This window comes from Fundulus heteroclitus, chromosome 2 (genome assembly GCF_011125445.2).
Source record: "Fundulus heteroclitus isolate FHET01 chromosome 2, MU-UCD_Fhet_4.1, whole genome shotgun sequence".
NCBI classification, from domain to species: Eukaryota; Metazoa; Chordata; class Actinopteri; order Cyprinodontiformes; family Fundulidae; genus Fundulus; species Fundulus heteroclitus.
The window spans coordinates 16,818,955-16,839,472 of NC_046362.1; the positions used below are offsets into that span (position 1 = coordinate 16,818,955).

At 39.5% G+C, this 20,518-nt stretch overlaps 1 protein-coding gene across 2 annotated transcripts in view; it reads right to left on the minus strand.

The window, feature by feature from the left end:
* otud7a (OTU deubiquitinase 7A) overlaps positions 1-20,518 on the minus strand; it is a 78,045-nt gene that overhangs the window by 22,246 nt on the left and 35,281 nt on the right. The window contains exons 1-7 of one of the 2 annotated variants that reach the window (XM_021320976.2): positions 17,309-17,417; positions 12,779-12,908; positions 9,431-9,584; positions 6,177-6,362; positions 5,860-6,078; positions 2,610-2,711; positions 521-648 (exon numbers count right to left, since the gene is read on the minus strand). In XM_021320976.2, the coding sequence (XP_021176651.2) occupies positions 521-648; positions 2,610-2,711; positions 5,860-6,078; positions 6,177-6,362; positions 9,431-9,515 (720 nt within the window). In that variant the 5' untranslated portion in view covers positions 9,516-9,584; positions 12,779-12,908; positions 17,309-17,417. Of the gene's footprint in view, positions 1-520; positions 649-2,609; positions 2,712-5,859; positions 6,079-6,176; positions 6,363-9,430; positions 9,585-12,778; positions 12,909-17,308; positions 17,418-20,518 lie in introns of those variants that run through there. The other variant, XM_036149636.1, reaches the window with a different exon arrangement.

The window sequence follows — 20,518 nt, forward strand, 5'->3', positions numbered from 1 at the left end:
TTGGGTAAATATTGGGATATTCTAACTCTTTTTAAATGTGTGAATCCAGCCAATGACTGCTTCCATGCAACAGTGGTCCCCTCCTAAACTCAAACCAGAACACCTCCTTTATTGCGATGCATCTTACATAACTGGGCCAGCAGGAAGACTTTGGCATTTGTAAAACATAAACATCTGGACAAGTTATTTGCTTGAGCTATCTTTGGTGACAGGGTTTTTCCAATAGATTTGAGAGAAAAAAAAACAACTTTAATCTGACATCAGGGGATCAGGAGAAGGCAGAGGAAGTGCAGAGGATTTGGCAGTATTAGCGGAACCACTACAGCACTAATGTACACTTACAGTCCCAGAAAACCAGTTTTTCGAGAAGTGTGGCTTAGTAAAGAAGCTAAAAATCAGAGCCTTTTAAACCCGGAGTTTTTCAGCGGCTCATCTGTTGCTTTGCGATTATTAACGTATCATTTGTAGAGACGGCGTCGTGCATTTAGGTGGGTTTTTAAGGGATTGACTCTAGCCGAACCTCCTTGTTTTGCTGGGTTTGTTGCCACCTCCACCTCCTCTTTAGAGCATCCCTCTCTGCTCCACTCTTCATCATGGTATACAAAGATTTCCTCAGCATCAGGTCTCTGTCATGGAAGCCCCACATCCCTGGAAGACAAAAACACAACGCTTTATAAGCAAAGTTAGGGTGAACTCAAGACTAACAAAAGACGGTACAGATCTTTCAACTGAGTTGAGGCTGTCCTTATGCCATTCAGAGATGACCTCAGCTCCTTAACTAAGAATGTCTTCCTCTGACAATGCTTGTCAGGACAGATTACAGTAACTCTGGTGCCACTAGACCTCAGCTGCCCTTACATGCTACCGTCTCTTAACGTACAGGTGAGCCACATCACCCTCTTTTTCTTATCCTTTTAATTCTGACTCCCCCTTTTCTAGCTAGACTTTCGAGTCGTTATCTGTCATATGGCAGAAGATGTTTTTTAAGGTGTTTTACTGAAGCAGGAACCTTTTTCCAGGAACCACGTTAGTCACCTGGTGTGAAACATTTCATCTTGGTTGAATATTCAAAGTAATATGTTTTAGTCATCTCCCGGTTTAAACACATCGACAGTTCATATTTTCTGTGACCTTTAAATTAGACATGAGTAATAAAGTACTTTTCATTCTATTCCAAAGCACAGCATTGAACCATTTGTGCCGATGTTAAATGTGACATTGTTTTACCATGCTTACAAAATTATGATGTATTCATTTTTTATTTTTAAGTTTAAGGAATGTCAACTTGTCTCAGAGCATGAAACATCACGAAATGTTTTGCAGCATTTATTATCTGGGACAACTATAAGACAATTACTTCTCAAGTTTGTGGATTGGTAATAGTATTTAACTTGGAAAACAGCAGGCACACAGCGTTAGCTTCTGGTCACTCTGAAATTATTTTCCTCCTGTTTCAGAGTGTAACCGCTGTGAAATAATTCAAAGTTATTGTCAATGCTGGCGGCTCGCACTTGGACAACCAATAGTAGGAGCGCTGCTGTTTTTAAGGACATGTAGACCCATCCTCCTAGGTGTACAGTAGTCTAAGTCTGACAGGCCTCTCTGTCCTTAAAAACAGCAGCGCTCTAACTACAAGTTGTGTAGCCCCTAGAATTGACAAAGACTCCTGGATCGGTGTTGAGACATTTTCAGAAAAACTGAGCGAAAGTCCGGTTGCCTCCAATTTAAGCCTGTTTGCTGTTGCGGTGACCCGGATAACTAAGAATTTGCACAGGCAATTACAAGTTATGCCACAAGTGATACCATCTGTTGAGGAATAAAGTCTGTCATTTAAAATTTGTTCCAATTCTTGCATGGAATTTTTGTAGTGACTTTGTTTAAAGTTATAAAGTATACACATTGACAGAACCATCAGTTATAGTTTTATTAATGAAAGTCATGGCTTTTTATTTTTACAGCTGGGTTTCCTTTCCAACCCTCCGTCAGGACACATAACTGGTGAAGCTCATTTAACATCCGTTACAGTCACAAAAGGTCAAGAGAGTCTAAAGTGACTTTACATGAGATAAACCAAAATCACTGTAACAGATATTTTGGGTAATGGCTTTAACACTGAAAATCACAGCTTTTTATTTTCTGGACACAAACCCTTTTTCATTAGCTGACTGGCACACTCAATGCAATTTATTTAAAACCCATTAATGTTTAAAATTTTCACCCAGTTTCTTGTGACTTTTCTTGGCTGGTAAGGTGTAACCGCTGTGAAACAATCTAAGATCTATGCTTTGTTGGACTAATTTGACGTGCTTTTTTTTATTTTATAGCATTCTGGACTCTGGTGTTGCTGTGGCAATAAAGATACAGAAATTAGTTTGTGCTTGCAAACAGCAAGGAGTATTTCCACTATAAAACTGGAATTTAACACATTAAGAGGCTATAGGGGCTGATACATTTTAGATAAACAGCAGAGTTTAATACTCCACGGTGGTGAGGTCACCCAACAAACGGCCAGGATCAAATAAAAGGTTCCAGGTAATTGAGTAGAGTCAAAACTCACCTTTCTGCGCAAAATTGCACAGAAGAATTTAGGGCTTTTATGAGCTACTCACCTAAAGAGGCAGCGTGCAGGAGGCAGTTCCCATCCCCTGTGGTGGCCAGAGGCAGAAGCTTCTTACAACTGGTGCACATGGTGGACCACCAGTTCAGACGTCCTGAACACAATCGAGAACGGTTGAAAAGAAATCGCCTTGAAAGAAAAGCGCTGCAGCCAGCTCACAGGCTAACAAAACGTTAAAATATACTCTAAAAGCCACAGTATAATAAGTTTTGGTATTGAACATATTTTGTCACTAAGTTTTGCAGAACCACTGCAGCTCCAGTTCACAATCAGTCTAAAGTCTACACAGCAGGACAAAAAAAAAGTCATGTACAAAAATAAAAAAATCCAGCCAAGAAGGAATAGAAAAGTCCAAAGTACCTTAAAAAACAAATCACAGGACTTTGTTACACTGTTCACTTTAGAACAATAGCAGCCAGCCAGATCAGCTGATGCTTATTATGAGCTGAGCTCATTCTCTGCTTCTTTTTTTCCGTTAAACATAAGAGGACAGGAGTTAAGTTTGATTAAAGAATTAGCTAAGCTGAATTCACATGTTTCTTTTTACTATCTCACAATTACAATGTCTTTGATTTTTGTTTAGAGGGTCTTTTAAATAAGGTTGTCATGTATACAATGCTCAAAACTTACAGATTATAGTGTTACAGCAACATTAAAAAAACAGTAGTTCTAGGCAGTCTAGGAGAGAACTCAGGTTATAAAGACACCCTCTGATAAAGAATTCAGGCTTTATATATCTGGAAATCGTCTTGAAATGATTACATGGTGGTGAGATGTGCATCATCCCTGGTGTACATGCATCTTCTTAGCATGTCCGATGGTGAGATGAAGAAGAAAAAGAAAGTTACTTTGCACATTGCACTCTGCGTTAATTGGCCACATTTCTTTTATAGGCTACCGAGTTATTAGTGCAGCACCATGTCAGCAGGATGGTGAACAACAGGATAACTGGGCAATTAAAATGATCTAAGAACGTAAATGATTGTGAAAATACTAACTTTAAAAATAAAAGGCTTATGGTAAAAAAAAAATGCAGCTGTTTTTTTTATTGTAGACAAAATATTTAGTATTGAACTTAAAGTATCTGAACAGAAATCAGATCAGGATCAGAGCAAAGGGGTCTGAATACAAATGCAACACTTCTACATCTTAAGTCTGGGCACTTTAACCACAGCCAGAAGCAAAAACTCCCAGAAACAGAAACTGCTGCAAACGTGTTGTACCCACTATCACTACCACTTTACAAAAAAAACAACAACAAACAAAAAAAAAAAAAAAACGTGGAGGGAGGTTTTTGGTTTCACAGTCCTGAGCTCCGTACGCAGGTTGACTGCAGGCGGACCGCACCGCTCTGAGCTCGGCTCATCTAGCCCCATCATTTATTTAACCACCGTAAACACAGAGGAGCCTCTGAAAGATTTAACCCTTAGCATGGTCGCAATCAAAACGCAGACAGATTGTTTTTATCGCAATCTGCAATTCTTTTTTTTTCGGAGCCATCATCGCTTCCTGCTAATTGACGACGTGGGCATCAAAGAGTGATCCACATGCAGCGCGTATGGACAAATCTTACTGTTAGTAAATACAGAAAAAAGACATATGGCTGCACGTTACTGTGACTTTTCCTCATTACAAAAGTATGCATTTTATGATTTCTCATATGATTTACTCAGATTTTGTGAGACAACATATGTGAACCAAATCTTTAGGCGTGCTGTTTTGTTTACACTGTAAATCCGTTATTAGTATTGTTTGGTTAGCAAACTGTTTGAATATGCAGTTTTAAGATAGTAAGACTTTTTGTTTATACTTAATTAGTTGATAAGGCTAATGTTCTACTCGTTAAGTTGCTGTAAAATGATATTTGGAGTTTTTTTCTGCAAGATTCAAAACCTTTCAGCAGGTTTCTATCCTACGGCTGAAAGCTTCAGCTGTGATGTGAAGCCTCTGGGATCTGGGATGATTTGAATTAGTTGTTGTCATCCTCCCTACCGGATGCTGCTGCTCTGATCTGTTCTGTATCACTGGGTAAGTCTCATCTAGTGCATCTGGCTGCATTTCAGACTTAGTAAAACTTACATTTGCGACATTGGCTTTCATTGGGTATGCCTCGGTTTGGTTTCAGTTAAATTTAAACAGGTGAAAAATCAAAATGCACTTTTTTTTTTTTACATTTCTCATATATGTTGCAGAAGTATGATAAATATTTGGTCTGCAGTGTTGTGCAATAGTATTCATATCACTTGAAAAAGGTACATTTTGTCATGTTGCAGCTACAAACTTTATTGTGATTTTTTATGATTTTACTTGAAAGACCTACAAGAAGCAAGGTGTAATTATGATGTGGAAAGAAAATGACACACTGTTTTATAGCATTTTTTGCAAATAAAATTCTGAAAGTGGTGCTTTTATTTGTATTTATAAACTCTTGAGTCAATACTTTCCATAACTACCTTTCCTCGGAAATACATCTGCAAGTCTTTTGGTTAGGCCTCTACTCCTTCCATAGTTTAGATAAAACTCAACCTGGTGGAACCCTTCATCTTCCTTCACTCGGGTCCAAAGAGTGAAACTTACTATAAGAGTAAGAGTGGTGTTCACAGACCCGAGTGTTGTCTGGTTATTTAGTGCATGAGGTAAAGCCACAGTCTGCTGGTTGTCTGATCTATAGAGTGAAGGCCTTTGCTGGTTGACCTTTGCTTGCACATGAGAATACGTTGAACTAAATCCTTCCATAGTAGCTCTGGCTGTATGTTTAGTGCTGTTTTGCTGCTGGGAGGTGACCCTTCACCCTAGTTTCAAGACATCTGCTGCATCTGACAGGTTTTATTTTTTTTCCGGGGGTTTCCTCCCACCTGAGCTGCAGCTCCTCTAAAGTCACCATGGGCTGCTTGGCTGCTCTTGGCTGGTCAGTTTAATGACTGCAGTTGTGTCATAATCCTTCCATTTTCAGATGATGGTTTGAACAGTGCTTTGTGAGGTCTTCAAAGCTTAGGGTATAGTTTTATGACCTAGCCCTGCTTTAAACATCTCCACGTCTTTCTCCCTGAGCGGTCCGCTGTGTTCTTTAGTCTTCATGACGCAGGTTGCTCAATAATACAGGATACAGGACTTTACTCGGGCTAAAAGCTTGAGCATTATTGCTATTGTTTTTGTATAAAATTAAAAAAAAACTTCAAACGTAATTTTCCTTCCACGTCACAATTATGGAATCCCAGCAAAATCCATCTTATTGGACTCACCCGCCTGTTCCAGAGCCATCATGGTGGACTGCTCGATCAGATCCCTCTCTATGAAGCTCCTGAAGTCCTCGCTGTAGACGCTGAGGTCGGGTAGCTGGAATGTGTAAATGGGCATCTCAAGAGGGAACTGCTCGCTGGTGCAGTCGTTCGCCACCTGCAGCCGCGCCAAGGAGACGATAGCAGAGCTGGCGTGGGAGATCCCGCGGGACAGACGCTTCTCTGGAGGCAAGCACAAGCAGGATTGTACAGATAAGACGTAAGCTGAGGTTCTTGAGGAAACAACTCCCCAATGTTGACGCTGAAACGACTTTCACTACCTTGTGCATTGTCCTCCTGCTTCTGTGCACACGTCCTGTCGATCTTAGTGACATGGGTGGGCGTTTCACGCGTCTCTGGCTGCTTGTAGTAGCGGCCTTCGTTGAAGACCTGCGGCAGGTTGGCAGTGTGGACCTGCCTGAGCTCCTCATAGTCGTTCAGAGCGGCACTGAGGTCCCAGTTTTTACCTGCGTGACAAAAACCAAAAATCAGCCTCTGACAACAAACTAAAAGAGAAAAAAAATGCCATCAAGGGATGTCGCTTGATTTTATTAAACCCCACGAAATGTAAATAGACGCCATGTGATAGATTGGTGACCGGTCCAGGGAGTACGCTGGTCGATGGGTGGGAGGCAGGGTACACCACCACCACCACCACCACCACCAGACCCAGCACTGGGGAAGCGGGTATAGAAAATGGATAAATGGAGGAACATAAAAAGATTCTAGTGTGCAAGAAGACACCATACACTAAAGTGTACAGTAAACAGTTGTCCATGCAGTTGCTAGAGATAACATAGATAAGTCGGTTTCCCTAAAAATTGTAAACCCTAAGCTTTTTGTATTTATGTCCTTTACACAATTGAAATGATAAAATCCCCGTTCAAACCCTTAACTTTAAAAAAACACATTAGCGCAGATAGCTTTAAGGATTCATGGCTTATCTGGAAGAAAATCTTGCAGTGTCTTTATCTGAGAGAAAACATGCTGAATCATAGGAAGCACAAGATATTGAGGCTGGGTGTTGGCACAGAAATAAAGTCAGTGAGAGAGACAGAACCTTCACTATGGTGACAGCAATATCCTGATGTGCACAAAGAGAAAATCCCCAGCTGTCTTCTCTGGGTTCGGTTTCTTTAATAGGTTTAAGGTTAAGGCAAACCAGTACATTTTTCACATACTTCAGTTTGATTTCTACAATTGCCACAAATATCCTAAAAACAAAACAAAAAATAAAGCATACAAAAGCCTACAGTTAACATCAACTGTAACCTGAGCGCGTTTGTGAAATAAGATCTGCTAATGACGTTGCTGTGGAAGAGACCTGAGGAGGAAGACCTCGGCCTTATAGACAGGATGTCTCTGTGAGTCTGAGTGTGAAAGCAGCAGCTCTCACAGCCGTCGATGCAAAACCCATTTCACAGCATGGATTTCAGCAGCATGAGCGTCAAAAACGCAGACCCACAACCTACAGACGAGCTCCACAGACATTCGGCACCTTAATGCATCGCCTTCAAATGCTTAAGTGGAAAGGTTTCTTTTAGGATCTCGATGGATATACAGCACCAACAACTCATCTGCTGCATGAAAAGACGTAATCGGCTTCCATTAGAAACACTTCAGATTCACTCAACTCCAGGCTCTGATATTAGAGGCAAAGCATGGGCCGATTGTTTGTATCAAGGTTATGCCAGTTTTTTTTTTTTAAAGTTACTTTTGCAAAACCACAAAAAAAATCCATCACACCGTTCCTACACTTTAAAGTCTTTTTAAATGTCAGTATGATGCAAAAATGATGTAAAAAAAAAAAAAAAAACTTTTTTAAAAACTGTAAAAGGCACAGAGTTGCCTCTCCCCCACCTGTTGCTGCACATTGTCATCCAACACCTTGAGTAAAAGAGATGCTTGACACTTTAGACCAACAAATTTAGCTCTATGGAATTATTTCCACATGCAGAAAATACAATCATGGTGGGGAAACGCCTCCTGTCGTTCTAGTCAAAGGAAACAAAAGGGTTTTAAAACTGCAGCTGACTGCAGGACGGCACCTGGAGCAGATAACAGCGATGTGTTTGACTTCCTGTCCACTCTAAGCAACAGACCATCAAAAAAAGATGCATCTAGCAAACAACTGTGCGCTGAAACAACATTGAATATAAAGGGGTTTCTATTTTTTAGGCTATTACTTACTTTTTAATTTAATATTTCTTTCTTATTTCTTTCCAATAATCTTTTTTTTATTGTCGATTTTTGCATACAATACATTTAAATAAAACACAGGACAAATAAATGAAATGGTTTGCAATATTCTAACCGTAATAATTAATATATTTCATTATTTTGGCTGTAGCAGAAAAAAAATGGGATAAAATCGCATTTTAAGTAAGTATTTTTTCCACTTTGGATTTTATTCAAGGGGAGTCCCATCCTGGCTCATGCCTTCTAGAAACCATAGTATTTAAAAGATTTACAAAGCATATAATAGTGTAATTGTCAAAAGTTAGCAAAATGAGGTAAAAGGGGACTGAACAGCTAGTAAGATTTGACAAAAAAACAAAAAAACAGAGCAAATTTAAAAAGGTAGATCAATACCTAAAACAGCCTCCAGAGAGCGCCACATGTAGGATAATCGCTTCATCCCCCTCCTGGCAGGGACCAGAATGCAACAGAGCAGCTGGTCAATCAACACAGGTCTGTGTCAATGCACATCCTAAAGGCTAAGCTAACATCATGGGGCAAAAATAAACCGCGACGGGACAATTGGGGGCTTGTGTCTGCTCCGTCTGAGTGCACTGTCTTGTTTGATGTCTTCTCGTGTCACACATATTCCACTGAGACTTCGCACCAGAGCAGGTTTAAGGACAAGGGTGGGGAGGTGGGATGACAAAAGCAAGGAGAGAGATTCAAGAGACTTGAAAAACACAGATGCATTTTATGAACACAGATAAAAATGTGTCCAGAACGCATGTATGTATGTATGTATGTATGTATGTATGTATGTATGTATGTATGTATGTATGTATTCAAAAACAAAGCAGAGGACTTTTACCCCTAATGTACGTTTAGCGTTAAACATGTCCAAACTTCTTGCTTCTGCTAGAGGGAAACTAAATTGTGAACGTTTTCAGCCTGAAGCTGACATGTTGGTGAAGATTCTCAGTCGTCCAGGTCACGATCGATCAAAAACATAAAACATAAAAACAACTGGATTTCAAGTCCAGTTGGTTTTATTTTTTAAACCTTTTTTTTGTGAAGCTGACCAAACCGATCGTCATCCAGCTCTCTGTTCTTTCTTTTATCAGAAGCTCTCATGTGCCAGCAGCCCTTCGCCCCTCGGTGAGCGCCAGTGGGGAGTTTCGCTCGCAAACCCGTCACTCCTGCATCTAAATCCGCAAACATGCCCTCTGGTTCAGGTTCCTCTCCTCCCATTATTTTTTTTTTTGTTCGTCATCTTCCGTCCTTCTCATTCCCCACTCTTCTGCCCTCCCCCCTTTCTTTCTTTCTTTCTCTGCTCTCTCCAAACACAAAATCTTACCTTCCAGCAGGTCTCTTGCCAGACCCGGTTCTGCCCCCGTGGACCGAACAAAGTCTGACAGGACCGCGTCCATGTCCAGAGTCATGTGATCATGTGCGTGCGCTGCCCACGGTGCAGCGGTGGCCTTGGTAGACGCCAGCCTTCACGTTCTCATCTGGGAGCAAAGAGAGCGGAGAAGGAAGCGTTAGGAGCGCCAGAGCACGCCGTTTTACAGTAAACTGTTCGGCCACACCTTGAAGATCTCATCCCTGGCGAGCCCCTGTGAGAAAATACGAGCGGGATTGCCTCGTCTCTTATTTCAGTCCTTGGCTTGGGCCTGTTTGTGCTGAGGCATAATGCTTCACGGAGCGCTCCTGCCAGCAGTCATAACATAATACCCAGCATCAGAGATATCAGCAACAGCCAGCGCTTATTTTTTCCAGGACACACCTGCCTACTCCCAAATGCTTTCCTCCTCAGTCCACGATAATAACACAGGGCTCCTACCGTATTTCCGATTCAAAATGACATTGTTTCAAGACTAAATTTTCTAGATTCTCTTTTTTTTTTTTTTTTCCTGACATAAACATTTGTGAACCAGCATTTGGTTCCCGGGGTTTTACAGTGAAAGGAGAATGCATGTGTCCGCTGCTGATCACAAAGAACAGAAAGGCCGGTCTCACGTTTCCTACAAAACGTTCTGATGATCGCCTTTGGAAGACCTTTGGAAAATTATTTTTTGGATTGATGAAACAAAGGTAGAGCTTTGTGAAAAATGTCTGCCCCGTTGGAACAAAACTAAGACAGCATTTCAGAGAAAAAGCATCACACGCAGAGTGAGACATGGTGGCGGAAGTGTGGCGGTCTGGGCTGCTTTGCCTCTTCAGGACCCGATGACTTCCTGTAATAGTTGAAACCATGAATTCTGCCTTTAAACCCAAAAATCCTAAAGGAGAATGCCCATCCATCAGTCCTTAAGCTCAAGGTGGACAATGATCCAGAGCACACAAGCCAGTCAACTACTGACTGGATAAAGAAAAAAAAGGAGGCTTTGGAGTGGTCCGGACTCAAATCTATTTCAGGTACTGTGTCATGACTGTAAGAAGGCACTTTTTGCCAGCCAACCAAGTTGGTTGAATTAAAACAACTGTGCAAAGAAAAGTGGGCCAGGATTCCTTACACACAAACGTAAGAACTTAATGCAAAATAATGACTGATAGCAGTCGTTGCCTCCAAAGGTGGCAAGAACAGTTTTTAAGCTAAGGAGCAATTACTTTCTAATGCATTTTAAAATTAAAATCAAGTTGGAGAAAAAAAGATGACGTTCTGATGTAGCAAACCAAAAATGGCAACGTGAAAAGCTCTTTATTTTTTACAGAAATACAGATTTGTATCCTATAGATACAGATCAGACGTCTTTCCAAAACTCTTTTTGATTATTTTTCTAATGTAACATGAACAAAGGTCCAGTAAAATGACACACTTTTCCACCATTTTCAAGAGTGTGAAGGAAATCGAAAGACATTTAAGTCCTTACAGGAAGTGTTAACCGGGGGGGGGGTCGCTGGGTGTGAGCCAGAAGGGAAACTTTTTCTTTGAGTCTGGACGCCTGGTGCCTGATTGTGCTGCTGGATGATTAAGCACAATGCTATTTAGATGCTAGCTGGAGAGCATATTTGAGACTATCTAGCACTGTGGATCTAATGATCAACAAGCGAGGCCCTATTGGGTCATAAATAACGCAGTTAAGATGCAGATGTATTCGCTTCCACTTTGTGGAATAATTGAGTCCATGCATAACTTTCATTCCAGCAGAGGCAGAGGCTGGGTGGGTGACACAAGAACGGAGCTCAGAGCACCAGCAGGAAAAAAACAAACGCCCACAGGCTGGAGACTGTGACACCAGGCCTCCGTGTGCAGACCGGCAGCCTGAAGGCTGAGGGGTTATTAGTGCACTAAAATGTCAACAGGATGTTGGACAACAGGGCGACTGGGCATTTGGAAGGATTTAAGACCTAAAATAAATGTGGAATTTTGGATTTTAAAATGAAAGGCTCATGGGAAAAAATGTTTGTCATCTTTCTTATAGAAACATATGTAGATTTTAACCGAGAGTATCTAGATACAAACAGATCAGAAGGCATCTGAAATGCGAAACACTTTTGTATTTTTTTTTTCCTGTTCTCTAAGTTAAAATTTTTTTTTTAACTTCATGGGTGAACTTTAGGCTGATCTTTAAGAGAGAATATTGCTTCTGTAGCACTAAACTCCTCTTCATTTGTAGTTTGGAACAGAACGCAGAAACGGCACATCGCTATAAGCCATGACCTCACTTTCCCCCCACCTATAAGCAGCGTCGTTCAGATTGCTTTTCCATGGGGGAGTTAATTATGACTCAGAAACATAAAAAAAAAAGCGTGGTCTCACACCTGACGTATAACAATGTGGGCCACAGAAACGTTGCGCTGTCCAGCTTCCTCTTAGTCACATTATAGCACATTTGTCAGCCATTATGAAGCCATGGACAAAAACAACTGACAGCATACGGCTACCAACATCCCCGAAGGACAAAACAAAGCAAGAGGATAACAGCATTCTCCCATCAAAGCGTTGCAAACAGAAAGTATCATGCTTAACAGCTGCTGATGTTTGTGAATGAGCTGACATGCATGTTGATGTTAAAATGTCACAGTGACATATAAAATGACCACATAAAAAAAAACTATATGGAAATTATCAATGGTTTTCATTATAGAAGCAATAGAGAAGGGGGTTAGCATTTCTTCTGCATGTTGTAAAGCAATTTCTACCACAGAACGACACAAATAGTGTAATGGTAAGTTTTTTTCTAGCTGTTTATGTTGCTTTATGCTTTATCTCTCTCAGTGGGGCACATGTGTTTCTTAATTTTTTCATAAATAGGGAAATAGACAAACTTTATTTTCTTGCAGTGAGGGGAAGAAATGGCTCTTGGATTGGAAAGCTTGTTAATCCCTAATATAAAGAATTACGCATCACCATATTTTTATAGCGATTGCAAATAAATAAATAAAGTAAACAGGGTCAAAGCTCACTGGATCAGACACCAGCACAATTATATGATCCTGTCAACGTTACAGAAATTTTAAATATGTGAATTTTTAGTTGACTCGCTTTGCTAACATGCTAAAACATTATTCTACTGGAACAAGTCAAACATGAACTCTCAGAACTGAAACGCAAATTTTAGCTATTCAAAATAGCACATTTTTCATTTATAATAATAAAAAAAAACAATAAGAGGAAGTAGATTTAAAGTGTGTCGTCAAACAGCAGAATGTGATAGAGTATGAGGTTGATATGAGGCACCTTCCTTTAGTTTAAACTTACATCCAGAGCCTTTGCTGACATTTGGAGAGAAGCCATGTGATGACCACAGGACCGCCAGGACCAAACGCTGCTCTAGTCCATGGCTTCACCGGCAGCAGAGGAGAGGAAGACTCTGGGGAGGCAGAGAATCCTGAAAGACACGCAAAAAAAACAGTGACCGTCAAAATCTGAATAAAAAATAAATGTTACCAGACTTCCTCTGAATAATAATTGAAAAAGAAATGTCATGCTTATTTAACTAAATATTGAAAATTTAGTTAAATAATTGTAGCGCACATCCACCAGCCAACTCCCTGACGTAAATAACCAAAGACTTCTAATGAAATTAATGATAATTTATAGGCTCATTAAACAGGATTCACATGAAATTAATTGCAATTTGACAGGAATTGTTTTAAGTTGTTAGTAGTCTGCTCTGGAGCTTGAGCAGCTGGTGCCTCAGAGAAGTGCCAGTCTGGATTTTCACTAAATAACGTTGCTAAGACAGTTAACTACTGCAGAGGTAACTTAGATTTTAACAGTTATTAAACATTACTGACAACTCATAACCTTTAGAGATACATTTTGGGTTTGGATCAAATTTTCAGGAACATCCCTGTTTCCTTGAAATAACCACATAACTCTGATGCTCTGATTTGACATTATTATCACCCTAAATACTAAAGATTATTCTGCAAGTAACATTTCTATTCATAATAAACAAAAATATCCTTCATCATTTACATACACCAAATAAAAGTCACCACGTTATCACCAATGTGAAAAATATCTCTTCATTTTCTGTTTCTTTTGATATACTTGAAATCAATTAGAATATTCTTGATAGCTATGTGTCAAACGTGTAATTATTGAATTATGACAATGTGTTTCAATTCAATATGTGTAAATAAAATAAAAGTTTAAAAATTTACTAGTCAAAATATAACTATATAAAATATAAATATAACAAGACACACATTTACTTGGGCGAACTTAGGTGAACACAATAGCAAGCTATTGGTTTGAAAATAAAATGCTCTTGCTTTTTTCAGTGTTCAGTGGTTTATGTTTAAAGTGGAATTAATCTGATGGAATAACATCGATTACAATCAGAGATGACTCAACAGCAGGGCAACTGTGTTTGGATGACAATAAAAAACCTGATTCTAAGAATAGAAATAAAGAGATGCATCAGTGACATCCTGACACTAATATTAACGTAATAGTAGGCACAGGCACTAATACAGAACCTTGAGGGACAACTTTTGTAACATTTACGAAACAGGCGAAAAGACTATTAAGTCGAACACATTGTTTACGACCGCACAGATCTTTTAAAAACCATGCGATGGCTTCCTCTGAAAAGCCTATATCTCAAAGCCTCTGACAGAAAATCCTATGATCTACTGAGTAAAATGCCTATCCGAAGTTTCCAAAAAATTGTACTTCCACTGGAGGATGCATATACAGGGTAATAGTTATCATTATGAGTCATTATTGTTAGGAAAATTGAATACTTCTATCATCTTCACATAATACACCGTCTATCTTATGCATCAGAAAATATTTCTCAGTGAAAACCTCTACAAGTGAAAGAAGGCATTCAGAGTTATAAGTTTCACAAAAGCTATTTCAGTGCAACAATGCAAACACATGCTGCAGCACTTTACACTTGCTTGTAAGATATAACTTTGTTTGTCCATTCTATTTATATTTGAGCCAGATGAGAAACTGCCGTTTTGTCTTTGATCTTGTGTAGAGAATGTGGTTTCAGACAAACAGCCACCGTGTCAGTGTCGCTTCATTGTCTGTTCTCTGTTTTAACCTTTTCGTTTCAATGAAGCACAAGAGACCTAATGGTAAGAGAAGCCTTAAAGCACACTATGATGTTTACTTCCTGATATCCATTGACACAGTTGCCTTCAATCTGCAGTTGTGTTGGGTTTCTATTTTGAGAAAGACATTGATAATCTAAATTAGGGATGCAAACCAATGATTGACTTATGATTAATTGTTGGTTAATGGTTTATTAGATAAAGGTTTGTTCCATCTGATTAACTGATAATGTCTACCAGGCGAACCTTCTTTCAGTGCATCACAGAAAAGTGCACCACTGCTCACCCTACCACAGTAGTTGTAAAAGAAATAATCATAGCGCAGGCAAGCCAGAACAGGAACGTAGAACAGGAACGTAAAACTGTCCAAACGGAGTCTGGTGTGGGATTATTTTACAGTTTAATGACAACAAGGAAGCAAAATGCACTTTATGCCCTTCTCTTTTTAATTACAAACACTGAACAAGCTCCTTAAATGTATGGTGGACGCTCTTTTCTTGGCTTCGAGTTTGACCATCCTATCTTTTGGTTGTCCCATATGTAATGTAACGCCAATGTGTCGAAACAGGTCCACCCCTCTGTAACGAGGAGTCGTTAGGGTTGTTATTGGCTTGGCTTAAAGGAACAATGTTTTGATCAGCCAAGCTTAGCCATTCCAAGGCCTTTGTTTGGCAATGGTATAAAGCTTGTTACTCCACATTACTCCAGACTTTTTGAATTGAGAAAGCTTCCTGGAGAGGAAGTGAAACGTCTTCAACTACGGAAAACAAGTCCAGTTGCTTGTTTTTTACTTTTTGTGGAATGAGCATGACCTGGATAAATGAGAATCTTCACCAACATGTTTATGAGAAGAGGAGGAAGGCCTCAGAAGACAGAAATAAGTCCAGAGTGTATATGGGATTTGTTTTTTTTTTTTAACCCAATCCTCCTGAGGAGTGGAAGAGCTGCTAAGATGGTCTTGCGCATGTGCAGTTCAGGCTCCCACATACCCGGCTGTACTGTGCACATACTGTGAGCTGCGCGGACGCAGAGCTGACTATCCGCGGACTGTTTTACCCTTCATTGTTGAGCGTATTGTTGCCTGCATTTCTTGTGGCAAATTCCTACAATTCCCAAACTCTTTGGCATTGGGACGAAGCGGTGGAAAATGTTTGATTAGGTAGCTGAGCACCTATAGCCATTTCTTTTCCAGCAAGCTCCCACCACACCTCTGTCAGTGCGAACAGAGAGGGACTGTGATGCGTCCTTGCAACCGCCTGCTTGGAGCAGCTCAGTGTCCCCAGCTCAGTGTCACGGTTCGATGTGACCATCGTTTCTTGCCGGGCAGAATATTGTGCGACACCACGTAAGAAACACGTAAAAATGGATCTTTTGACGGACCTGTCCGGCAGACGTCAGCTTCGAGTCCGCCTCGAGTATGTGTGGACTTCCGTGGAGTGAAGTACTCTCGAGTATGTGGGGGCCTTTCTTCAAAAAGTTACTTAGGCGTTGCTTACCTACAGTTCCGGAAAAATTGTCCAGTCTACCTTTAAATTACCACTTAAATAGCGCCATTTAGCCGTGTTGCATGGCGGAGCAGCATCAACTTCTCAACCAAAACTAACTGATGTGCCTGGAAGGGGAGGATGTAATGACAGAAAAGCGGAGGGCATTACACACAAAAAATACAACATGACTCAATGTAGATTGATAGTGAGGCTTTTCGTATGGATTATAAGTGTTTTACATATTTTATTCTATTCATCTTATTTGTTTCTGTTCTACAACCTAATAGGTTCCTGTTTTGCTGTATTTTCTAAATATGCCTAAGTTTAATAATGTGTGAGAAAACCACACTTTGTTTATTCAGTCAGTGTTTAATACAGGTGGCACAATACATTTTTAAATATAATGATGTGCCTCTTCTGTGAAGCACTTTGTATAGCATTTGGCTGTATGAAAAGTGATCCAGAAGCAGTTTGACTGTTGATTAATCAATACTTTGTTGCACATGGACAGGGTATGAAATATGTTTTACCTCATCTTCTCATCAAATGAAAGTGACAATGTGATTTATTCTTGACAGAAAACGCCTACACCTCTTCAGTTTAATTTTTCTGTACCAAACATGTCACAATTAAAATATAACCGCAGTAAAAAAGAAACATGTCCAAAAAAAGAAAATAATTCCAACTTTATGGGCAGCAGTGGAAATAAACGCAAATAGTACACAACTAATAACTGCTTTGACTAAAAGCCAAACTTAATCACTGTGTCTTTCGTTTTCTTTTTTTTTAATAATCAGAGCATCACAAAATTTAAAAAGGAACAAAAAGTGTCATATTTTGGTAGTAGTTGATAACTTCAGCTTTAGTTTTACATAAATAAAACAGTTTTCATTATGCTGGAACTCATACAGTCCTCTATATAAAATAGCTATAACCTAAAGCAATGCTCTTTATTCTGTTACAGGTAATCTACAATAAGGTAGTTGGGTAAACCTTTAGAAGAGCTACAGTATGTGATGCTCAGGATTACTGTTTTAATATTTTGTGCTGTTTTAAATTGATTCATTTCAAATACACTTTCCAGCGAAGCATCATAAGCCATACCTCTGCAAATTCTAAAAATGCTGGAGCTGCTTTAAAATGGTACAATCAGTCATTTCTCAAAATAAAAGCTTCTGCAGTTCCGACTGGCAGCGAACAAGCTGGCTGATTAAAAAGTAAGAACTTACTTAACTTTGAGTGGGTCAGGAGGAACCTCATAAATAAACTGCAGCATTCGCTGAACAACGCTGGCAGCGACCGGAAACACGCTTCAACACAATCCCTTACAGTCAGAAGAGTATTTGTCATCCAGAACACTTTTATACACCAAAACAAAAAAAAACAAAAAAAAGCAACCCGCAAACGAGCTGCATGTCCTAATGTGAATGTAGCCATCTTCCAGTAACAGGATGATTTATTGCTGAGATAATTGTCTCCATAGTGAGCAGTGATCGCCCACATGTGAGGCTGGTACACAGTAGGTGGGAGGTGAAAACACGCACAGAGAATAAGCTTTGCACTCCATCTTTTCCAGAACGGCAAAATATTAATTATTAGGGTCAACGATAGTTTATACATTTTTCTGTGGCTCTAAATAATCTTTTAAGAGATTTTTTATTTAGATTTATATTCATACTATTACCGTTGTATATATTAGTGAAGGGAACACTTAGGGATTATGTAGGCGTGAAAACATTTTGCATTTTATTCATTTATGTAAATATAAATTTTTTGTTTCAGCTTCCACATGGGAACCTTGTCTATTTTTACAGTATATTAGCTTTTTCCTTCCATTCGTAGACTTTTGATTGACTTACAGTTTGTAATGAAACAGGAAAAAAAAAACACAAGCAGCTATGAACAAAGCTAAATGATACTAGCGGGCACCCAGACACAGAGCATGTATTAATAATTATTTTGCAGTAGTGTCAATTAATCGAGGCAAACTAACCAATAACCGCACACAAAAACAAAGTGAGGGAAAACAAATCCTGTTTAATAATATAATGCTGTCATTTACATATTCACAGATAAACTATCGGCACCAATTACTAAAAAAAATAAATGTATCTATACTTAAGGTATTTGAATTGATCAGAGGGAGTAGAAAGGTTTAATTAGTAATTTGTGGATGCCTTCTCCCTTGTGATGTGACACAGGGACGATCTTCAGGATGGAAAAGAAAAGAGGACGTACCATTCCCTGGCAATAATTAAAAATGTTAAAACAACCTGAGCCGTTACAAACGGCACTGGATGACAATCCAAGTTCATCTAGCCACCACCCAGAGTGAGGATGATGATAAGAGACATAGAAAAAAAAGCTTTCCTGCATGAAATGAAGCTACAGCAATAAAAAAAAAAAAAGCAGAATTTATTTTAAGGCTTACACGTCAACTAGAGTAGCCAAGATTTGTGAAGGGTGCTGGCCAAAGCTCTCTGGAAACCAGCATGTAATCAAGCATGGAACCAATACTATAACCCAGGCAAGCTTAAAATATGACTTAGCAGGATTGATCTAATCAAAAAAAAGCATTTGCTCTGACCTCAACCCCATCAACAGCTGTTAGGGACCTTTATTTCAGTCTCTCCCCAGAGGTTAACTTTAACAACTTTAAATTCTGACCAGCACAGCTTCTTCCAAATGTTTGCTAAGTCTCCTACATGGCTTGTAGCAAACTGCAAGTGAGACCTCTTAGAACTCTTATAGTTGCTTTCTTTTTACTCTCCCATAAATCCCAGACTTGTACAGTCCACCCGAGCGGTGGAGAAATTAAATGCTGTTAACCTCGCCACAGTTTCCTCCCTGACCTATCTGCTGTGTTCCTTGGTCTTCGTGATGCTCTTTGTTCTTTAATTTTCTTTTTAACAAATGTCTTAAACCTTCACAGAACTTTACATCCAAGTGGGGTCTATTTAGCAAGCTAGATAAGCTCTGGGGGCAGTTTTTCTGTGCTAGATCTAATTTAGGCACATTTATGCATCACTTTGTGCTGGTTCATCAAACAAATCTCCAACACAATGTGTTAAGGTTTGTGGATATAACGCGACAAAATGTGAAAACAAATTTTTTTCAAGGGTTATAAATACTTTTGCAAGGCAATGTAAATGAATAAAACCTCAGTGAGTCTGATCCTTCCCTCGCTATTCTGGATTTTTTGGGGATTCTTCAGGCCAAACAGGGAGCAAAATCTTCTTTGGCTTGGTCGAACCCCTTGGCCAGAGAATGAGTTAAGCTGCAGCTTCAAGGGCCAAGCGGCAACAAGCTTTAACTGCTGTGTTCACTTTTAGATAAACAGCCTGTGATCCCCCCCCTCTCTCTGGAGTGCACAGGAACACATCCATGTCTGTGTGTGCTTGTGAATTTTACTGTTTCGCCACTCAGTGGGCCCTCAATATGTTAACCAATCTCAAAGCTAACGGAGCAAGTGCTTCCACGGAACGCAGGAGACTGATAAAAGATGGCATTCATTCCTACCCCGCACTTGTTCGCGTGCTCGTGCCCAGCAAAAATGTCAAGCCACCCTCTCAGTTATGGTCAGGCAGAGGGAAAAAAACAAAACAAAACAAAACACAAGCCTTTTATTCCTACAACAATGGAAACAGCTCAGATATTTCTGATATGCTACTAGACTGTGAAAGCGGGCAACGGTTTCAACAGCGCGTTGCAACAAAACTGCTAATGTGCAGAGGCTGCAAAGACATGTTGAGGAAATAAATGAACACGGTTGAGGAAAAACACATAATTTCCACCTCACATCAATATTTAATAATCATCAGAATCTATTAGCGTTAATGAAAAAGAGCCCACATTACCAGCATGGGAAATTTGTGTAATGGGGTGTTACAGTGTACCAAAAAAAAAACAAAGAAAAGTAAAAGAAATCTGACAAATTCAATGTTGTCTTCAAATTAATAGGTGTGCCTTGAACACTGGCTCTTCATCCTGTGCAGCTAAGATAGAAAGATTGCAGTAGTGGTGTTCCAGAATGTGTCTAATCACAGGTACATAACGTATTAAAACACTGCACGGTTGTGCTGAAAATTGGAATAATTACGCTATTTACGTTAAACTGCTATACCACGTCCCACCCCACTCTATGAGCTTCAGCCTCCCAGCCACTAAAGATATACATCTAGTGCAGACATTAAGGACATGTATTACCGGTATGAAAAGAGTGAATGCCAAACATTTGAAATATAACATCCTGTCAAACACTGCATCCAAGTTGATCTTTGCAGTTGCAGTATTGTGCACATCGACATTGCAATGGCCATTAGAATCCAATATACTTCTAAATAATATTATAAGTGCAAAATAAAATCATTGTCACTATGGGGTGTATAGCCTACCAAGATAAAAGGTTTGAATTGAATTGTGTTGAGTTGAAACTAAAT